Consider the following 16,802-nt stretch of genomic DNA (forward strand, 5'->3'; position numbering starts at 1 on the left):
AAACACTCTGTGAGGTGAGTGGGGCTGAGAGACTTCAGAGAAGTGTGACTGGCCCAAGGTCACCCAGCAGCTGCATGTGGAGGAGCGGAGACTCAAACCCGGTTCCCCAGATTACAAGACTACTGCTCTTAACCACTACACCAAACTGGCTCGAACCTCAGTTGTCAAACATAATCTGTTCCTGAAGACTATTTGACTTCCGAAACGTTCGACAACTGAAAGCGGAAGCCTCACTACAATAGGAAAACTCAAAACGGAAGCTGCATAGCATGTTCGGCTTCTGGAAATCATTCGAAAACCGGAGCAGTTAATTCCAGGTTTTCGGTGTTCAGGAACCAAAACGTTCCAAAACAGAGGCATTTGGGAACCGAGGTTTGACTGTATCTTTCCCGTAAGGCTGTGGCAAATATTACAGCCAAGAACAGAACCAACCAGATCCCATGCCCAGCAAAGTGGAAACACAGAAAACCAGCAGCCATTTAACATCATCTCCTTCATGTCCACTGAGCTCTCAACTGTGGAGTTAGCACTTTTGCAAGTGCCTCACATGATGTTTGTTCTGGTCTTGCAAGGAATTCTTTACCAGATTTAGCTGTTGACAGAATGATGCCTCCCTTTGTCTGCAATAGATAGGGAGGGTCCCTGACCATGGCTCTGTTTGTTCAGATCTTCTTCTATTGTGTGTATATTTGGGACTGTTTGGGTGAAGTCAGGACCCACGCAGATAGCAAACTATCTCCTTCCCTCCCTCGTTTCCCAGCCCCCAAATGCCAAGGGTTTAAGTCAAGCAATGGAGCTATGGATGTGTGGAGTTTAGCATAGGCACAAACTCCTAGGGGCCGAGGTCCATTTGCCCACCCCCCTTAAAATATTTGAGGGGTCCAGCTCCCCCCCCAACAAAAGTTTAAAGGGTGTGTGAGCACCATACCATGTGATCGATTATGTGGAGTGGGGCTTACCTGGGCCCCCAATATTTTATTCAAGTTGGCACCCCTGTAGTGTAGTAACTACAAAGTGGGCCATATGCCGTGGCAGATTGGGGTTATAGGGACACCCAGCAGCTGCCCGACGTGTATCACTTCCCACTTGCTTCTGTGGACTTGCATTTGTCAATTTACCTCTCATTCACTTTGGAGAGGTTCTTTCTCAGCTCTTCATGCTCTCTCTCTCTCTCTCTCTCTTAAGGACCCTGAGCTATTTAGTGTCTTAGGAAACTGGCCCGCCCCTCCGCCCACACACCCATTGCTTAATTCTTTCTCAAGCTCTGGGAGGAAGACCTTTCATTGCCTACAGACAGCCACCCAATCTTAAACAACTCCTCACCCACAATAATACAACAACCAGACTTAACATGGACACTGGTACCAGAGCCTGCAATAAAGCCAGATGCCAACTTTGCTGTCACATACACCTGGACAACACCATTACTGGCCCCAACAACATCAAACATACCATCTCAGGACTATTTAATTGCTCATCTTCTAACATTGTGTATGCCATCAAATGCCAATAGTGCTCTTCAGCTCTCTATATTGGATAAATAGGCCAAACCCTATAAATGGGACATAAATCTGATACAGTGGTACCTCAGGTTACAGACACTTTAGGTTACAGACACCACTAACCCAGAAATAGTACCTCGGGTTAAGAACTTTGCTTCAGGATGAGAACAGAAATTGAGCAGTGGCAGCGGGAGGCCCCATTAGCTAAAGTGGTGCTTCAGGTTAAGAACAGTTTCAGGTTAAGAACGGACCTCCAGAACGAATTAAGATCTTAACCCGAGGTACCACTGTATCAGGAATCACAAGACAGAGAAACCAGTAGGAGAACACTTCAGTCTCCGAGGACATTCTATACAAGATCTCAAAGTAGCTGTCTTATTACAAAAGAATTTCAGAATAAGTTGCTGAATTGCGACGCAGGTGGTGCTGTGGGTTAAACCACAGAGCCTAGGACTTGCCAATCAGAAGGTCGCCGGTTCGAATCCCCGCGACGAGGTGAGCTCCTGTTGCTCAGTCCCTGCTCCTGCCAACCTAGCAGTTCAAAAGCACATCAAAGTGCAAGTAGATAAATAGACCTCCAGCGGAAAGGTCAACTGCGTTTCCGTGCGCTGCTCTGGTTCACCAGAAGCGGCTTAGTCATGCTGGCCATATGACCCGGAAGCTGTACACCGGCTCCCTCGGCCAATAAAGCAAGATGAGTGCCACAACCCCAGAGTCGGCCACGACTGGACCTAATGGTCAGGGGTTCCTTTACCTTCACCAAACTTAAAACCATGGAGATAATGTGGCATCTGAATATAGACTGCATTTTTAATCAAGGCATATATTGGCTTATATCTTGATCAGGTTCCTAAATTAAATGGGCTTAGATTTTCAAAAGTTTCATGCCAGGCACAAGACCAGCTGCTTAGAGAACCTTGACAGTGTTTTCCTCCTAGACAAGGGGCCCCCCCTTGATTTATAGCAGAAAACAATTCTCAAAGTCGTAAAAGCTGGAATTACAGGCTGAAGAGCAAGGTTACATAGACCCAACATAATTAGGAATGGGTAAATAGTAAAATAAAACCGTTAAACTTGAGCCACAGGACAAAAGGCCAAGAGCACATGGAAAAGAAAGCAACCGGCTGGAGAAGGGGGGGAAGTGTAAACAGGGGAAGAGGCTTTTTCCCCTATTTTATTTTGAGGCTGTAAACTGGTCCATCCTTTCCTTTGAGAAGGCTTATTCTTCTTAAAAGGCTACCTATGTTATGTACTAAATATATTTGCTTAAATGTAATTATACAAAGGATCTAGAAAGAAAGAAATGTTAAATTCTTATTTCATAGAGTCATATTGCTGTAGGAGACCAGGGGGGCAGATGAGCCTAGCCCCCTGCCAGACAAGAGACGCCAATCGAGCACTTATGACAAATGGGTGTCAGGCCTTTGTTTAAAGACCTCCAAAAGGAGATATTTCATTGATGATGCATGAGAATGTGAACCCAAGGTCTCTGACATCTGTTCAAGATAAAAATTTAAAATTATTAACCATCTGTTTTGGAGGGCAAGGAAGGCAAGAGGTGAGCTGGTAATTAAGATTCCTTGTTGAGACACATGTAAGATATATTACTACTTATTTGTCATTTATAGATGTAACAATATATAGCTCTTTGTGTTCCATATAAGGACAGGAGGATATGGGTGTATCTTAGAATTGGTTATAGCAATCAGCCAATAGGAAATTCAACCAGGCTGATTGAACAGAGGCAGCCACAGGAGGAGCAAAGGGGGCTGGATTAAGGGAATATAAGTGCTGGCCATAATGGCAGGAGGCCAGGCCAGAGCTTGGTAACCATATACCACTGTGCCTCTCATTTATTTGTCTGACAAATAAATAATTATTTTAATTTCTCTGTTGCTGCGTTGAATATTTCATTCCAGCTAAGCGTTAACCACAAGCAGGGTGCTACAATACCTGGTATGAATAGAGACATTGGATTCTTATCTCATTATACATGATAAAGCTATTTTTAGCCATCTCACCCCTTGCTTTTTCCTGTAAGACCAATTGCAGTCGTTAACCACACCTATCAGGCAATCACCCATTCCCACCACCCTTCTGAGTAATACCCCTCCCCACCCTCTCACTATATATAAGCAGTTGCGTAGCGTGGGTTGTCAGCACCCGAGGCAAGGCAAGTAATTTGTGCCCCCAAACCCGTGGATTTGCGCCCCCTAACCCTAACCCCCAGATGTTGCTCCCGGTGCGGGCGGCCCCCCCTGCGCCCCCCACGCTACGCCACTGTATATAAGGGTCTGGTGACTTCTGTTTCAGTGTATCTGAAGAAGTGTGCATGCACACGAAAGCTCATGCCAATAACAAACTTAGCCGATCTCTACGGTGCTATTGGAAGGATTCCGCCCCCCCCCCCCATTGCTTAATTCCACCTGCCTTTCCTTTTGCTCGTTTCCCAGAATCGCGCTCCTTTCAGAGAAAGAGGGGCGGAGCCCGGGCACTTTCGCTTTCGGTCCTCGCATATCTTGAAGCCCTCGCCAGGGCAATAAAGGAGGCTGATTGGTCGCGACGACCTCCCATTTCCTGGAAGAGCAGCTGGGGCGCTGCAAGAGCTTTCGAGCCACAAAAGCGTCTTGCAATTCCCGAGTTCTTGCTCTTACCCCGAAGGCGAGGCTTGAGCTTCTCCTGCCGTCTCCTCCCGCCGTCTCCGCTGGGAACTCCGAGCAAGGCTCTCTCCCTCTTCCTGCCGGCCTGCCAGCTCGTCTGCAAGAGAGAACCCGCAACAATCGAGTCCGGTCAAGACCCATCCTCCCGAGGCCCGTCCCTGCAAAAAAGAAAACAACACCAAAAAGTAAGAAACGGCAGCTTCGCGATGTCGCTGTTGTTGTCAACCCCTAGCGCTCCTTTCTTTTTGCAAGGTAAACACGGCGCGGGAATCTTAGCCGAGGGAGTGTAGGAGCCAATTCGGAGGGGCCGAGGGGTTTTTGCTCCCCCAATAAAATATTTGAGCCCCCACCCCAAGTTGAAGGGCATTGTCATTCAAATAGGGTGTGTGCACCGTGTCATGATGTGATCGATTATGCGGGGTGGGGCTTACCTGGGCCTCCCCAATATTCAAGTTTTGACACACCTGCAAGGAAGGGAATCCTAGCAGCGGGGAGGTGGCTGGCAAGGAAAGGAAACGGTTAACCAAACATGCAAGTCCCGTGCCGCGCCCTCCCCGCCCCCCGCACTGACCTTTGCAGTGGAGACTTTTGCTTTCAAGCCTGCAGCGTGCAGCTAGAACTTTTGCTTCAACTTTTGCCGATAGTATAAATAATACGTGGCTCTTGCAACAGAGGCACGGGAGGGGCAGGAATTAAAATGTTGGCACGCCAGAATGTATTCTTAAATGGGGAGGGGGGCAGTTCTGCCGGCTTCACATCAGTTCCGATAAAATGAAAGCCATAGGTGTGGTGCTGGGGGGGAATGGTGACAGCATGGACAAAGTCTACTTCCAGGTGTGCATGAAAGAAAAATGCCAGCATCTAGGACAGATGTAGACTTGTCACAACTATCCTGAGAATGTCCAACTGGGTAACTTTCAGGTTCCAGAAGATATCTGGGATCCCAGTGAGGCGAAGCTGAATCGTGATTTGTGCCCTTCCTGAACTCTTTTTCTAGTCAGGTTCCACTCATTCACAGGCTCACAGGCAGAGACAAACTTGAATTGAATTGGACTACAAATCCCACCATCCCTAGCTAGCAGGACCAGTGGTCAGGGATGATGGGAACTGTAGTCCCAAAACAATTGGAGACCCAAGTTTGGGAAACACTGACTCACTAATAGGCAGAGACACACTTGAGTTTCCACTGTGTTGTGAGCTCCTCTGTTTTCCTTTTGCAGACCCATCATCTTTTGCACGATGGCCCCATGGCAGGTCCACATGGCGGCTCCTGTTTGCCTAATTGAGAACATGCTGGACGGGAAGCTTGTGGTGAACCGGGAGGCTGCAGAGGTGCTTGCCAGGATCCGCCAGCCGGTGGTGGTGGTGGCCATTGTGGGGTTGTACCGCACTGGCAAGTCCTACCTCATGAACAGGCTTGCGGGCAAGAGAAAAGGTGACTGGCTTCATGAATATTCCCCGTTATTCAAGGGAAGGGCTGGAGTCTAGCAGCTTCGCATGAGGAGCAAGGCAGTGGAGTCTGGTGTGTCTGGAACAGGGTATCAGAGCCCCTGGGTTTTCTGCCTAGCCTGGGGAGAAACATGGAGGAAGAGGAGTAAATTAATATTTATACAGAACCAGAGGAGAGATAGGACTTTGAGGCAGAGGTTTGGGGTCCCCACTCAGCAGAATTCACAGGAGGGTCCAGAAATACGGCAGGTTATTTTTTATTACGTATATATATACCCCAAGTTTCCTCCAAGGAGCTCCAGGTGGTATTCAGTTTTCCCCATATACATTTTATGCTCACAGCAACCCTGTGAGGTAGTTTCAGCTGAGAGACAGCAACTAGGGTAGGCAACCTAAGGCCCGTGGGCCAGATGCGGCCCAATCGCCTTCTCAATCCAGCCCTCAGACAGTCCTGGAATCAGAATGAGTAGAATGTGTCCTTTTATTTAAAATGCATCTCTGGGTTATTTGTGGGACATAGGAATTTGTTCATTCCCCCCCCCTTCAAAATATAGTCTGGCCCACCACATGGTCTGAGGGACGGTGGACCGGGCCACAGCTGAAAAAGGTTACTGACCCCTGAAGGTCTCCCCGTGTGGATTCCAACTCTGTTCTTCCACATCCTAGTCCCAAGTTCAATGTGCACGACACTTTACAGCTTACATAGGTTCTTCTTTGTTATGTGCACTTAAGTTTTCATTCACTAAGGGGACAGGTGCTAGGGGTTTAAACCAGAAAGAGTTCAACATCTGATCCCTCTTTACGCAGAAGTCAGGTCACATCTGCATCATAAACCTAAAGCCTGGGAACTATAGTTTACTACTTGCTGAGCTACTATTCCCAGCACCCAAGCAAAATACAGTTCCCATGATTCTTGGGGGGGGTTGAGTGTGCTTTAAAGCTATGATGGGGCTGTGACAAATGTTTCATTGAGTTCAGTGGGGTTTCCCAGTGCCCTGCGCCTTAAGCCATGGCACCTGTTGTTTTCTCTCTCTGAATCATTGCCCGCTCTTTCCTCAGGTTTCTGTTTGGGTGCCACAGTGCAGGGGCTTACAAAGGGCATCTGGATGTGGTGCCTCCCTCACCCCCACAGGCCTGACCTCACACTGCTGTTGCTGGACACAGAAGGGTTGGGTGATGTGCAGAAGGTGAGCTGGGGGAGATGGCAGCTGGCATGACAGCGGAAGACTAGCCCTTTCGAAAGAGCCTTGTGGCAAAATATGCTGACCTGGTGTTAAGAATACCACAACACACACGTAACTGGCTGTAAAGTAACATAACATTATATAATAACATTACAGTGGTACCTCAGGTTACATACGCTTCAGGTTACATAAGCTTCAGGTTACAGACTCTGCTAACCCAGAAATAGTGCTTCAGGTTAAGAACTTTGCTTCAGGGTGAGAACAGAAATCGGGCTCCGGCGGCATGGCGGCAGCAGGAGGCCTCATTAGCTAAAGTGGTGCTTCAGGTTAAGAACAGTTTCAGGTTAAGTATGGACCTCCGGAACGAATTAAGTACTTAACCCGAGGTACTACTGTATATATAATTGTTATATCAAAAAATCGCAAACCACAGTTCCTGGTGGCAATAACATATCATATTACTATTAACCTTCTATATGTTTTTATTGTAACGTCCAAGGATAGTCAAGTCCAAAGATTGCCAAGTCCAACGATTACAACGTACGGTTCCTGTGGGCAACGACATTTCATACTGATATCTTCCTTCTGCATCATCCTATGTCTTAAGAGTGTAACAAACTTAGTAACAATAAGGCAGCTGATGATAGCCCAGTTCTCAGGATACACCCTTGTTTCACCCATTGGGCTTCTTCAGCGACAAGGTTTCCAGGAGATTTTCCAGGAGGTTTTTTTCAGCCGAAATAGTCCACAGGAACGCAGAAGTTGCCAGTCAGAGACAAGTGTGTGTTGTGGTATTCTGAACATGATTTTTGTAATGAAGCAATTGTGTGTGTTGACCTGGTGTTAATGGCAATGGTGTCTACCACAGAGGTGGCAGAACTGAGTTCTGGCTGAAACCCCCCCCGGTGGTATCTGATATTTATATTTCTGTTTCAGGGAAACACACAGAACGACTCGTGGATCTTTGCCCTGGCCATTCTGCTCAGCAGCACCCTGGTGTACAACAGCATAGGCACCATTGACCAAAATGCGCTGGAGAATCTGCAGTATCCTTTTGGGGCATCGGAAATCCCAGCTGGACTTGTGTGCTTGGCCTGGAGGATCTAGGAGGAGGCAGTTGAAGGTTGTCCCCCTAGGAGTTTCACTCCATGGGAGAAGCAGGTGGGATGAACTCTCCTGTTCTGAGACTCCATGATGCTTAGAGTGGTCTGCATGATGCTGAGGAACTATGGGGTGGTGCAGGAGGAAACACAGAGGGGATGCAGCCGATAGAAGAGGCAGGCAATCTCCAAGGATCGGAAGGTGGGCGAGGAGCTCATTGGGACACGTTGTGAGGGGGGTGGATCAGTGATTTACAGCTGCAAATTGGGAACCTCCACAGATATGTTTTACAGATAGATAAGGGGTGGGGGTGCAGGCAGGAACTCCAGAAGGCATAAAATTAGGAATTGGCCTTAAGGTGTGAAAATGAGAGATGTCAGCCCCTTGCCACAAAACCCTGCCTAAATTACAATTGCAATACAGTCGTACCTTGGTTGCTGAATGCCTTGGATCTCGTGCATTTCTGTTCCCGAGCGATCGAAAACTGGAAGTGAGTGTTCCGGTTTTTGAATGATTTTCGGAAGCCGAATGTCTGGCACGGCTTCCGATTGGCTGCCAGAGCTTCCTGCAGCCAATCAGAAGCTGCACTTTCGTTTCCGACCGTTTTGGAAGTTGAACAGCCCTCCAGAACAGATTCCGTTCCACTTCCAAGGTATGACTATATGTGGTCTTTCTGTAGTGTAAATCTCTCTGCTCAAAAGCTGTATCATCATTTCCGGCCAGCCCACAACTGCAGGTTCAAACAGGCCCCAAACCAGCCCTGGAATTGTTTTCCTTAGCATTCCCCAGCTATGTGACTGAGCTGACAAAAAGGATTAAAGCCAAAGCTTCCTCCGGGGAAGATGAAGAGGAGGAGAACTCTGCCGAATTTGTCCGTTTCTTCCCAGACTTCATCTGGGCAGTGCGGGATTTCACACTACAGCTGGAGATAGATGGACACCCCGTCACTGAGGACGGGTACCTGGAGAATGCCTTGAGACTGCAGAAAGGTACAGTAACTGCAAGAAAGAAAATGCAGTGTCTGAGATGGAGAGAGGACACTGCTAGTTTAGAGGTGCACAACTGATCTAAGTCAAAAAGGCCTAATATTCAAGTGGGTGAATGTATCCAGTCACATAGCCACTGAGGGCTAAAGAGGTTTAACTCATTTCCCCTGTGCTACATGGAGCAGGACACAGAGATATATCCCACCGGGTCCTGAGGCACATGTCTCTGGCTGCAGACTGCATTAGCAATAACTCTTCAAGCTAATCCTCAGTTGTGTTCCCAGGGAGGTTTACAAACACCCTACAACAATTACAATGCCAATACCCAAATTGTAAAAGCTAAAAGCCACAAAATTGTGAAAATCCTCATAGCACCAGGTTAGTTGCTTGTACAGTTGGACTGGGCTCCCTGAAACTCCTATCGCATAGGAGTCTTACCCGCTAATCTCAAATATACACATGTGAGCTGTAAGTGCGCTATGAAGAGGGAAATACACATACAGTGGTACCTCAGGTTACAGACGCTTCAGGTTATAGACTCCACTAACCCAGAAATAGTACCTCAGGTTAAGAACTTTGGTTCAGGATGAGAACAGAAATCGTGCTCCGGTGGCAGCGGGGAGGCCCCATTAGCTAAATTGGTGCTTCAGGTTAAGAACAGTTTCAGGCTAAGAATGGACCTCCGGAACGAATTAAGTACTTAACCCAAGGTACCACTGTACTCAGAGCAAGGCCATAACATTGGAGTGCTGAAACAGAGAGCAATATCCTAACTCTGTTTACAGCAAGCCCTGGGACCTCAGGTGTCAGTCGAGTTGGCATGGAGAATTGAATGTTTACAGGGAACCAGGTGAGTTTGCTCCACCAGGGAGATGGTTGGCACATTTTCTGTGGAATTTGGTGATAGTAACCGATTGTCTCGTGTACTCTCACTTCTTCTCCCCCAGGTAATAGTGAGCAAATCCAGAGGTGCAACATGCCCAGGTCGTGTATCCGCAGATTCTTCCCTTCGCGGAAATGTTTCACGTTTGACCGCCCAGCTAGCAGGAAAAAGTTGTCCCGGCTGGAGGAACTGGAAGAAGATGATTTGGAGGAAGATTTCTTGGAGCCGGTGGCTCATTTCTGCCAACACATCTGGGAGACATCTCGACCCAAGACAGTCCCGGGAGGCCAAGTTGTGACAGGGAGAAGTAAGGAACATTTTTAAAAGATTGTAGGCTGGGGTTGGTGGGTAGGGAACCATTCTGATTAGAGTAATTAGTTTTACCCAGTGCCGTTCTAATAATACTAATAACTGGTCTCAATCTGGGAACCCCATGGATGGGGGGCTTTTTCCTCCAGAGCAGTTTGGGGGTGTAGGAAGCTGTCAGCTTGAGGTAAATGGTGTTACTCAGCTACCAGCCAAGAAGGGATCAGGTGACATCAGAAACCAATAGTGACCCACCTGACTGTAGAAAATGCTTTAGTTTGCCTTGCTCTGCAGTTTGAAAATTTCTTTGTTCACGTCCAGGCTGAATTGCATGTAAGCTGCTCACTTGATTGGCTGCTGAACATCATTTAGCTAGAATTTATTTTGAAAACTATATACACAGAATAAAATACAGTAACGATTCTGTGATGGAACCCAAATTCTACTTTCAGAGAAATTTGCTTGCGCCATTTGTGCGGAAAGCAACATTGTATGCATTGTTTTAAACTCTTACATCATTTATTATGCTTCTGCAGCAAGCAAGGACTTGAACCCATGACATTTGGCTACTAAAAAGCCTGTTCACCTCCTCCCCCTTTTATTTATTGAGAATTAATAGACCCAAACACTTCCATGCCTATTTCTGCAGAGTTAATTCCCCATGGTGCCGCTAATATAGGGGCTTTGTTCTTTGTTTTGTTGATGTTTTATTTCTTGTATTCAATAAAATATTGGTTCTGAGCTGGGTTCTGAGCCCAGTTGTACTGTTTCGTACTTATCACAGTGTGGCCCCACGGCTGCAGGATACACACTGTGCTGACAATGAGTTATGGATTGGGCTGCTTCCAGTTTTGGCAAGAACCAGAAGTATGGAAGGCAATAATACATATGCAGCATAGAGGTAAAGGTAAAGGGACCCCTGACCATTAGGTCCAGCCGTGACCGACTCTGGGGTTGCGGCGCTCATCTCGCTTTAATGGCCAAGGGAGCTGGCGTACAGCTTCCGGGTCATGTGGCCAGCATGACTAAGCTGCTTCTGGTGAACCAGAGCAGCACACGGAAACACTGTTTACGTTCCCGCCGGAGCGATACCTATTTATCTACTTGCACTTTGACGTGCTTTCGAACTGCTAGGTTGGCAGGAGCAGGGACCGAGCAATGGGAGCTCACCCCATCGTGGGGATTCGAACCACCGACCTTCTGATCTGCAAGTTCTAGGATCTGTGGTTTAACCCACAGCGCCACCCGCGTCCTGTAGCATAGAGAGGTAATAATAATTAGGAACGAGATGTGGGTGCAGGGCAGAGAATAGTAATCTCTGCTTTTTAAGCATTCCCAAGTGCTTCCTTCATATTTCAGGTTATTTTCTACAGGCATGAGGGCTACAATATTACTTTTAAAAACATGTCTTCTCAGCCTCTTGTTTTGTGCAGAATATCTATTTCTTTTCTTTTATGAGAACAGTGGATGATGTGTCCCCAGTTATAGTACAAACGTTTGAAAGATGTTTGACTCGGGATACATTTCCTTGGCGTACAAAAGTTAAGCGGGATGGGCATCCCTGTTCTGCCATTTCTGATTTGGTGACTTGGCCCAATTCTTCCCTCTTCAGTGCTTCAGAACCTGGTGAAGACCTACGTCAATGCTATCAACAGTGGGGATTTGCCCTGCTTGGAGAACGCAGTGCTGGCCCTGGCAGAGATTGAGAACGCTGCAGCTGTGTGTGATGCCATTTCCTGTTACGAAGAGCGGATGGGGCAGCGGTTGAAGCTGCCCACGGGCTCCGTCAATGAGCTGCTGGCGGTGCACGCCGAGTGTGAGAGGGAAGCCACTGGCATCTTCATGGCCCGTGCCTTTGGCGATGCGTTGGTAAAAAAATCACAAGAGAAGCTTGAGGTAAATCTGTTCTCTTTTTTTTAAAAAAAACCACAGCTCTGCCAGCGTGGCATATCAGGGAGTCTCCTCTGCCTGAAGTTGTGTTGAACTGCTGCCAGTCAGTGCAGAAAGAGTCATAGAATTGTACAGTTGGAAGGGGCCACGAGGGTCCTCTAGTCCAACCTCTGCAATACAGGGATATTTTTATCCAACATGGGGCTCAACGTGGTTGCTTAACATGAGACAGGATTAAGAGTCTGATGCTCTACTGGCTGAGCTGCCCCAAGGATAGACAATACTGGTCTGACTCTGTACGAGGGAGCTTCCTGTGTTCCTACATATATGTTAATTGGCTGAAGGAAACGTTTAGAAGAAAATAAGATCTGGAAAAAATAAACAAAACTTAGCAGAATACAGTGGTACCTCAGGTTACAGATGCTTCAGGTTACAGACTCCGCTAACCCAAAAATAGTACCTTGGGTTAAGGACTTTGCTTCAGTATGAGAACAGAAATTGCGTGGTGGCAGCGGGAGGCCCCATTAGCTAAAGTGGTACCTCAGGTTAAGAACAATTTCAGGTTAAGAACGGACCTACAGAATGAATTAAGTTCTTAACCTGAGGTACCACTGTAAACACTTACCTAGCGTAGCTCTGAGCATCACAGCTAGGAGGGCCTTCCAAAACTCGCACGGTTTTCTAAAAATCTCACTTCAGAATGGAGACAGCCTCTTGTTATCCAAAGGCAAAAAGGAACATAGAAAGGTGGCATAAAGCAGGCTGGTGTAAATTAAGCTGGTGTAAAATTATACACCAAACTCCATTGAGCTACTACTTGCCTAGCAATCCTAAGCCTGGCAGAGGTAGAACAAACCTTTAAAATAAGTGTTTGAACTGCACCATCCCCTTGGCCATCTGAGTTTTCATTGGGTTTCCAGGTCATATGACTGAGCAGAATAGACTTAGGATTCCCCCCCCCCCCGGTCCTGCCCCCATCATGCTCCTTAAATGCCCTCTTTTCAGGCTTTAGGCCAGCTCAAGATGTGAGTCATGGCTGAACCGGGATCAGGGGGATACTCTGGAGTATCCCTGACTGAACCAAGCATGAGGGAGCGAAGCCAGCATAGCTTGCTTGTGTGGGGAACTTCCTGGCTCAGCCAGAGAGCCGCTGGATCCTAGCCCGTTCATCGTGGAGCATCTTGCTGTAGGATTGCTCGCTTAGTTATCTGTGAAAGACACATTCTCCAGATGAAATGGAAGACAAACACATATCCCAGAAGACTGGTAGGATTGCAATTTGATTGGGTACGCACTTAGTTTTTAACTTTAGGAAAGGTGGAGCCAGACAATTTAAACTGGCCTACATTTTAGAAATGCAGCCGTTATAGAACATTGATGTTGTAGCCAGTTCCCACGATTTTTGGTGGGAGTGGGGACAGCTAAGTCAATTGAAATTTGTACTGTAGTTTTGATGTGGCCTTGTTAGTAAGTCTTTCCACTAAAGAGGAAAAGCTTTTTCATCATTATTAACAGATCATCTTTCTGCCAATTTTCTGTCTCTTGTAGCAAGAGCTGAAGCAGAAAAAGGAAGAGTTCTGCAGGAAGAATGAGCAGGCATCTTTTGACTGCTGCTTTGCCGTGCTGACGGATCTTTCCCAGGAGCTAGAAGATGAGCTCCGGATGGGAATTTATTCTGTGCCTGGTGGCTACCAGCGTTATCTGAAGAAACGGGACGAAATAGAGAAGAAATACCACTTGGTACCTGAAAAAGGAATTCAGGTAGGGCAGGAAGACCACATTTCTGTGATAACCAAAGAATGAGCATTCTTATACTGACTGAGGACAGATCCAAACTTTAGACCTGGAGTGCAATACTGTGAATATTTTCTTGGGAGAAAGCCCCACTGAATTCAATAGGGCTTGATTCAAAGTGAATTAGTTTGTTCGTCTACTTACCAAAATGAATAAACTCTGTTCAATGAAAAATATATTGAATTGGTTTACATAAAATAGTTTAAAAGACCTTTGACTTGTAGGCTATGTGAGAAGGATTAGGGACCACTATTATCAATTTCTCAGCGCCTCATTAAGATACAATTATTAATTTACTATACACCAATTTTTGCCCTTAATCACAATATATAATCTCGTCTGTCCCCCCCATTATACTGTAAAATGAATAACTTTTGCTCTCAATGTGTTATCAGGCAGACAAAGCTCTTGAAGAATTCCTGAAATCCAAGCAGACGGTGGCAAACTCTCTCCTTCAGATGGACCACGCCCTGACCGACAAACAGAAGGAAATTGAAGGTGCATATCTAAATTATATGTATTAGAAAGTAAACGTCATGGCCTTCTCTGGCTGGACTGAGTTCCCAGGGAAGGGTTACAGTTGTGGTACCTTTTTGCAGAATGGCATAGCGACAGATGTAGTATTCTCATCTTCAGGCAAGGAGAGAACATTGAACAGAACACAGGGTGAAGGGGAGATAGCGGCGAGGGATGGCAGCCCCCTCAGTATTCATGTTGTCTCTTTTCCTTCGCTGGCCCCCAGCCCAACGCGCTCAGGCCGAAGCAGTCCAGCTGCAGCAGAAGCTGTTGGAGCAGGAGAAGGCCAGACTGAAGCAAATGATGGAGGATGAGAAGCGAAGCAACGATGAACAGCTCTGGCTGTTGAAGGAGAAGATGGAGAAAGAGAAGAAGTTGATGGAAGAGGAAACAGAAAAGATGATACGGCATAAACTCAAGGTAAAGAGAGCTGAGTCAGATGCAGACTGACCCACTGGAAGATTCAATATTTAGGCCAGGGGTGGGGAGTCTGTGGTCCTCCAGATGTGGCTGGAGCCAACTCTCTCCTTTCCCAGTCAGTATGGCCAGTGCTCATGGACCAGAAAAATCTGGAGGGTCCCATTTCCCCTGCTCCTGCTTTCTTTTTAGGATGATGCATAGAAGCCGAATTCTTCCTCCATTCAAGGCCAGATCTAGTTCACAGATAGCCTCCTTTACCCTTCTAAATGTCTCAACATAAACTATACATTCCCGGATATGCCATCACCCTCTTTATACAGGCCACATAACCCTATGTCTTTCAAGCAAAATCAAGAACAAATTACCGTATTTTTCGCTCTATAACACGCACCAGACCATAACACGCACGTAGTTTTTAGAGGAGGAAAACAAGAAAAAAATAATATTCTAAACGAAATAGTGGATATATGATTTTTGTGGTTCATGCTGTGGCCACAGACATGTGATCTGACAGTGAGTTTGGAGTAGCCCAATGCAAAAATCCTGAGGATCCATGTGGATGCATGCTTTGTAACCACGGAGGAGGGAAGGAAGAGGAACCATGGATCCTCTGCTCACGACTGCAGCAGATCCCCCCCGCCACCCGCAGGCATTCACTCCATAACACGCACAGGCATTTCCCTTTACTTTCTAGGAGGAAAAAAGTGAGTGTTATGGTGCAAAAAATACAGCATTTAATGCTTTAAAGGTGATTGCCGTCACCTTGATTTGTGCCTGGAAAATCCTTAACTAGAGAACCTGCTTTAAAATGGGCATAATATGCTCTTACAGGCAAGAAAGCTGCACTGTCTGGGAGCTTTTCAGTGACTCACTGTGGCTTGGTAAAACCTAGGTTCCATATATTCAATAGACGTTAGCTGGCGTTTCTACAGTACTTTTCCTGAGTGTTCAAACAACTTCTTATACAATTCCTTTGTTCTCTTTATAACAACCCCTTCAGGTGGGTCAGGATCTAATTTTGCCCATACAGTATAGGATGGAATAGTCCGCATAGTACCCTCCAAATGTTAGTGGCCTCCAGCTCCCATCGGCCTCAGCCAGTGGTCATGGATGATGAGAGTCCATTAATATTTGTAGCGTTGACTGTATCTCTTATCTGTGAAGGTATGGGTCCAGCTGGGATTGAGAGATATTGGCTTGCCTGAGGACACAGAGCAGGACTGAGCTGAATTTTGTTTGTTGCGCACAGCCAAGCTTCTGTTGCTGTTAAACACGTCATTTTTGCACAAATCCCTATATGCTCAAAATAAAAAAGCAGGTTTAGTTTGGAGACAGTTGGTTTTATGGGAGGCCATTTGGCAACACAGTGGGAAATGCATTGGTTGGCTACGAAAACGCAACTGCCACACAAAGTGGTCCAGGTCTGGCCTGATCCCATCCCTGTTCATAGATGCTGAGCCATTTCTTATCCATCCATCAACTAAACTGTCTCTGTGTGCTTCTCAACTTCCCAGGAACAAGAGGAACTGCTGAAGGAAGGATTTCAGCAGAGGGCCAATGGGATGGAAGATGAAATCCAACGTCTCAAAGAAGAAAATAATAACTCCAAGGCGGCCCTTATTCTGTCTGCTATAGAAAAAGGGGCGGCAGCTGTATCATCTATAGCAGCACAGCTTTTGCACTACAAGATCTTTTCCAGTGCTCTAAATCAACAAAAGAGTGAAAGTGCACCACAGAGTGTAGGAAGCACACCAAGGAGTAAAAACCCACTGTTGCAAAATGAGAGTCAGACAGACAAGTAGAAGGTGTCAAGCAAGTAACTCTGCCAGGTGAAAAACCTGGGAGCTCTTCTTTTATTGAATATTAACAAGCATTGCAATGGGTGTGCTAGTTGCTGATTGGTTGTTACGAAGACAAAGAAACTCATTTCTTATTGGGTAGTATAGTTACAAGGAGGGATTAAATAAGTATGTTAATCTTCAATACATCAAAGGGTAAGAAAGAACTTGAGCTCAGACACTTATGACAACTCCTTATCAAATTAAAACTAGAGATTGATTATAGCATGACTTAAAGCAATTACTAATTATTTAGCATAACATAAAGAATAT

At 46.4% G+C, this 16,802-nt stretch overlaps 1 protein-coding gene across 1 annotated transcript; it reads left to right on the forward strand.

Moving 5' to 3' along the window:
• The first annotated feature begins 3,997 nt into the window (after window positions 1-3,997).
• Window positions 3,998-16,802, forward strand: LOC308590361 (guanylate-binding protein 1-like). The gene is made up of 11 exons (XM_081200358.1): window positions 3,998-4,347; window positions 5,383-5,597; window positions 6,671-6,798; window positions 7,732-7,841; window positions 8,686-8,885; window positions 9,830-10,072; window positions 11,684-11,967; window positions 13,510-13,722; window positions 14,151-14,253; window positions 14,498-14,691; window positions 16,206-16,802. Exons 2-11 carry the CDS (start codon window positions 5,402-5,404, stop codon window positions 16,491-16,493), a joined length of 1,959 nt encoding a protein of 652 aa, XP_081056484.1. The 5' UTR covers window positions 3,998-4,347; window positions 5,383-5,401; the 3' UTR covers window positions 16,494-16,802.

This window comes from Podarcis bocagei, assembly GCF_964188305.1.
Source record: "Podarcis bocagei genome assembly, chromosome: 7".
NCBI lineage: Eukaryota > Metazoa > Chordata > Lepidosauria > Squamata > Lacertidae > Podarcis > Podarcis bocagei.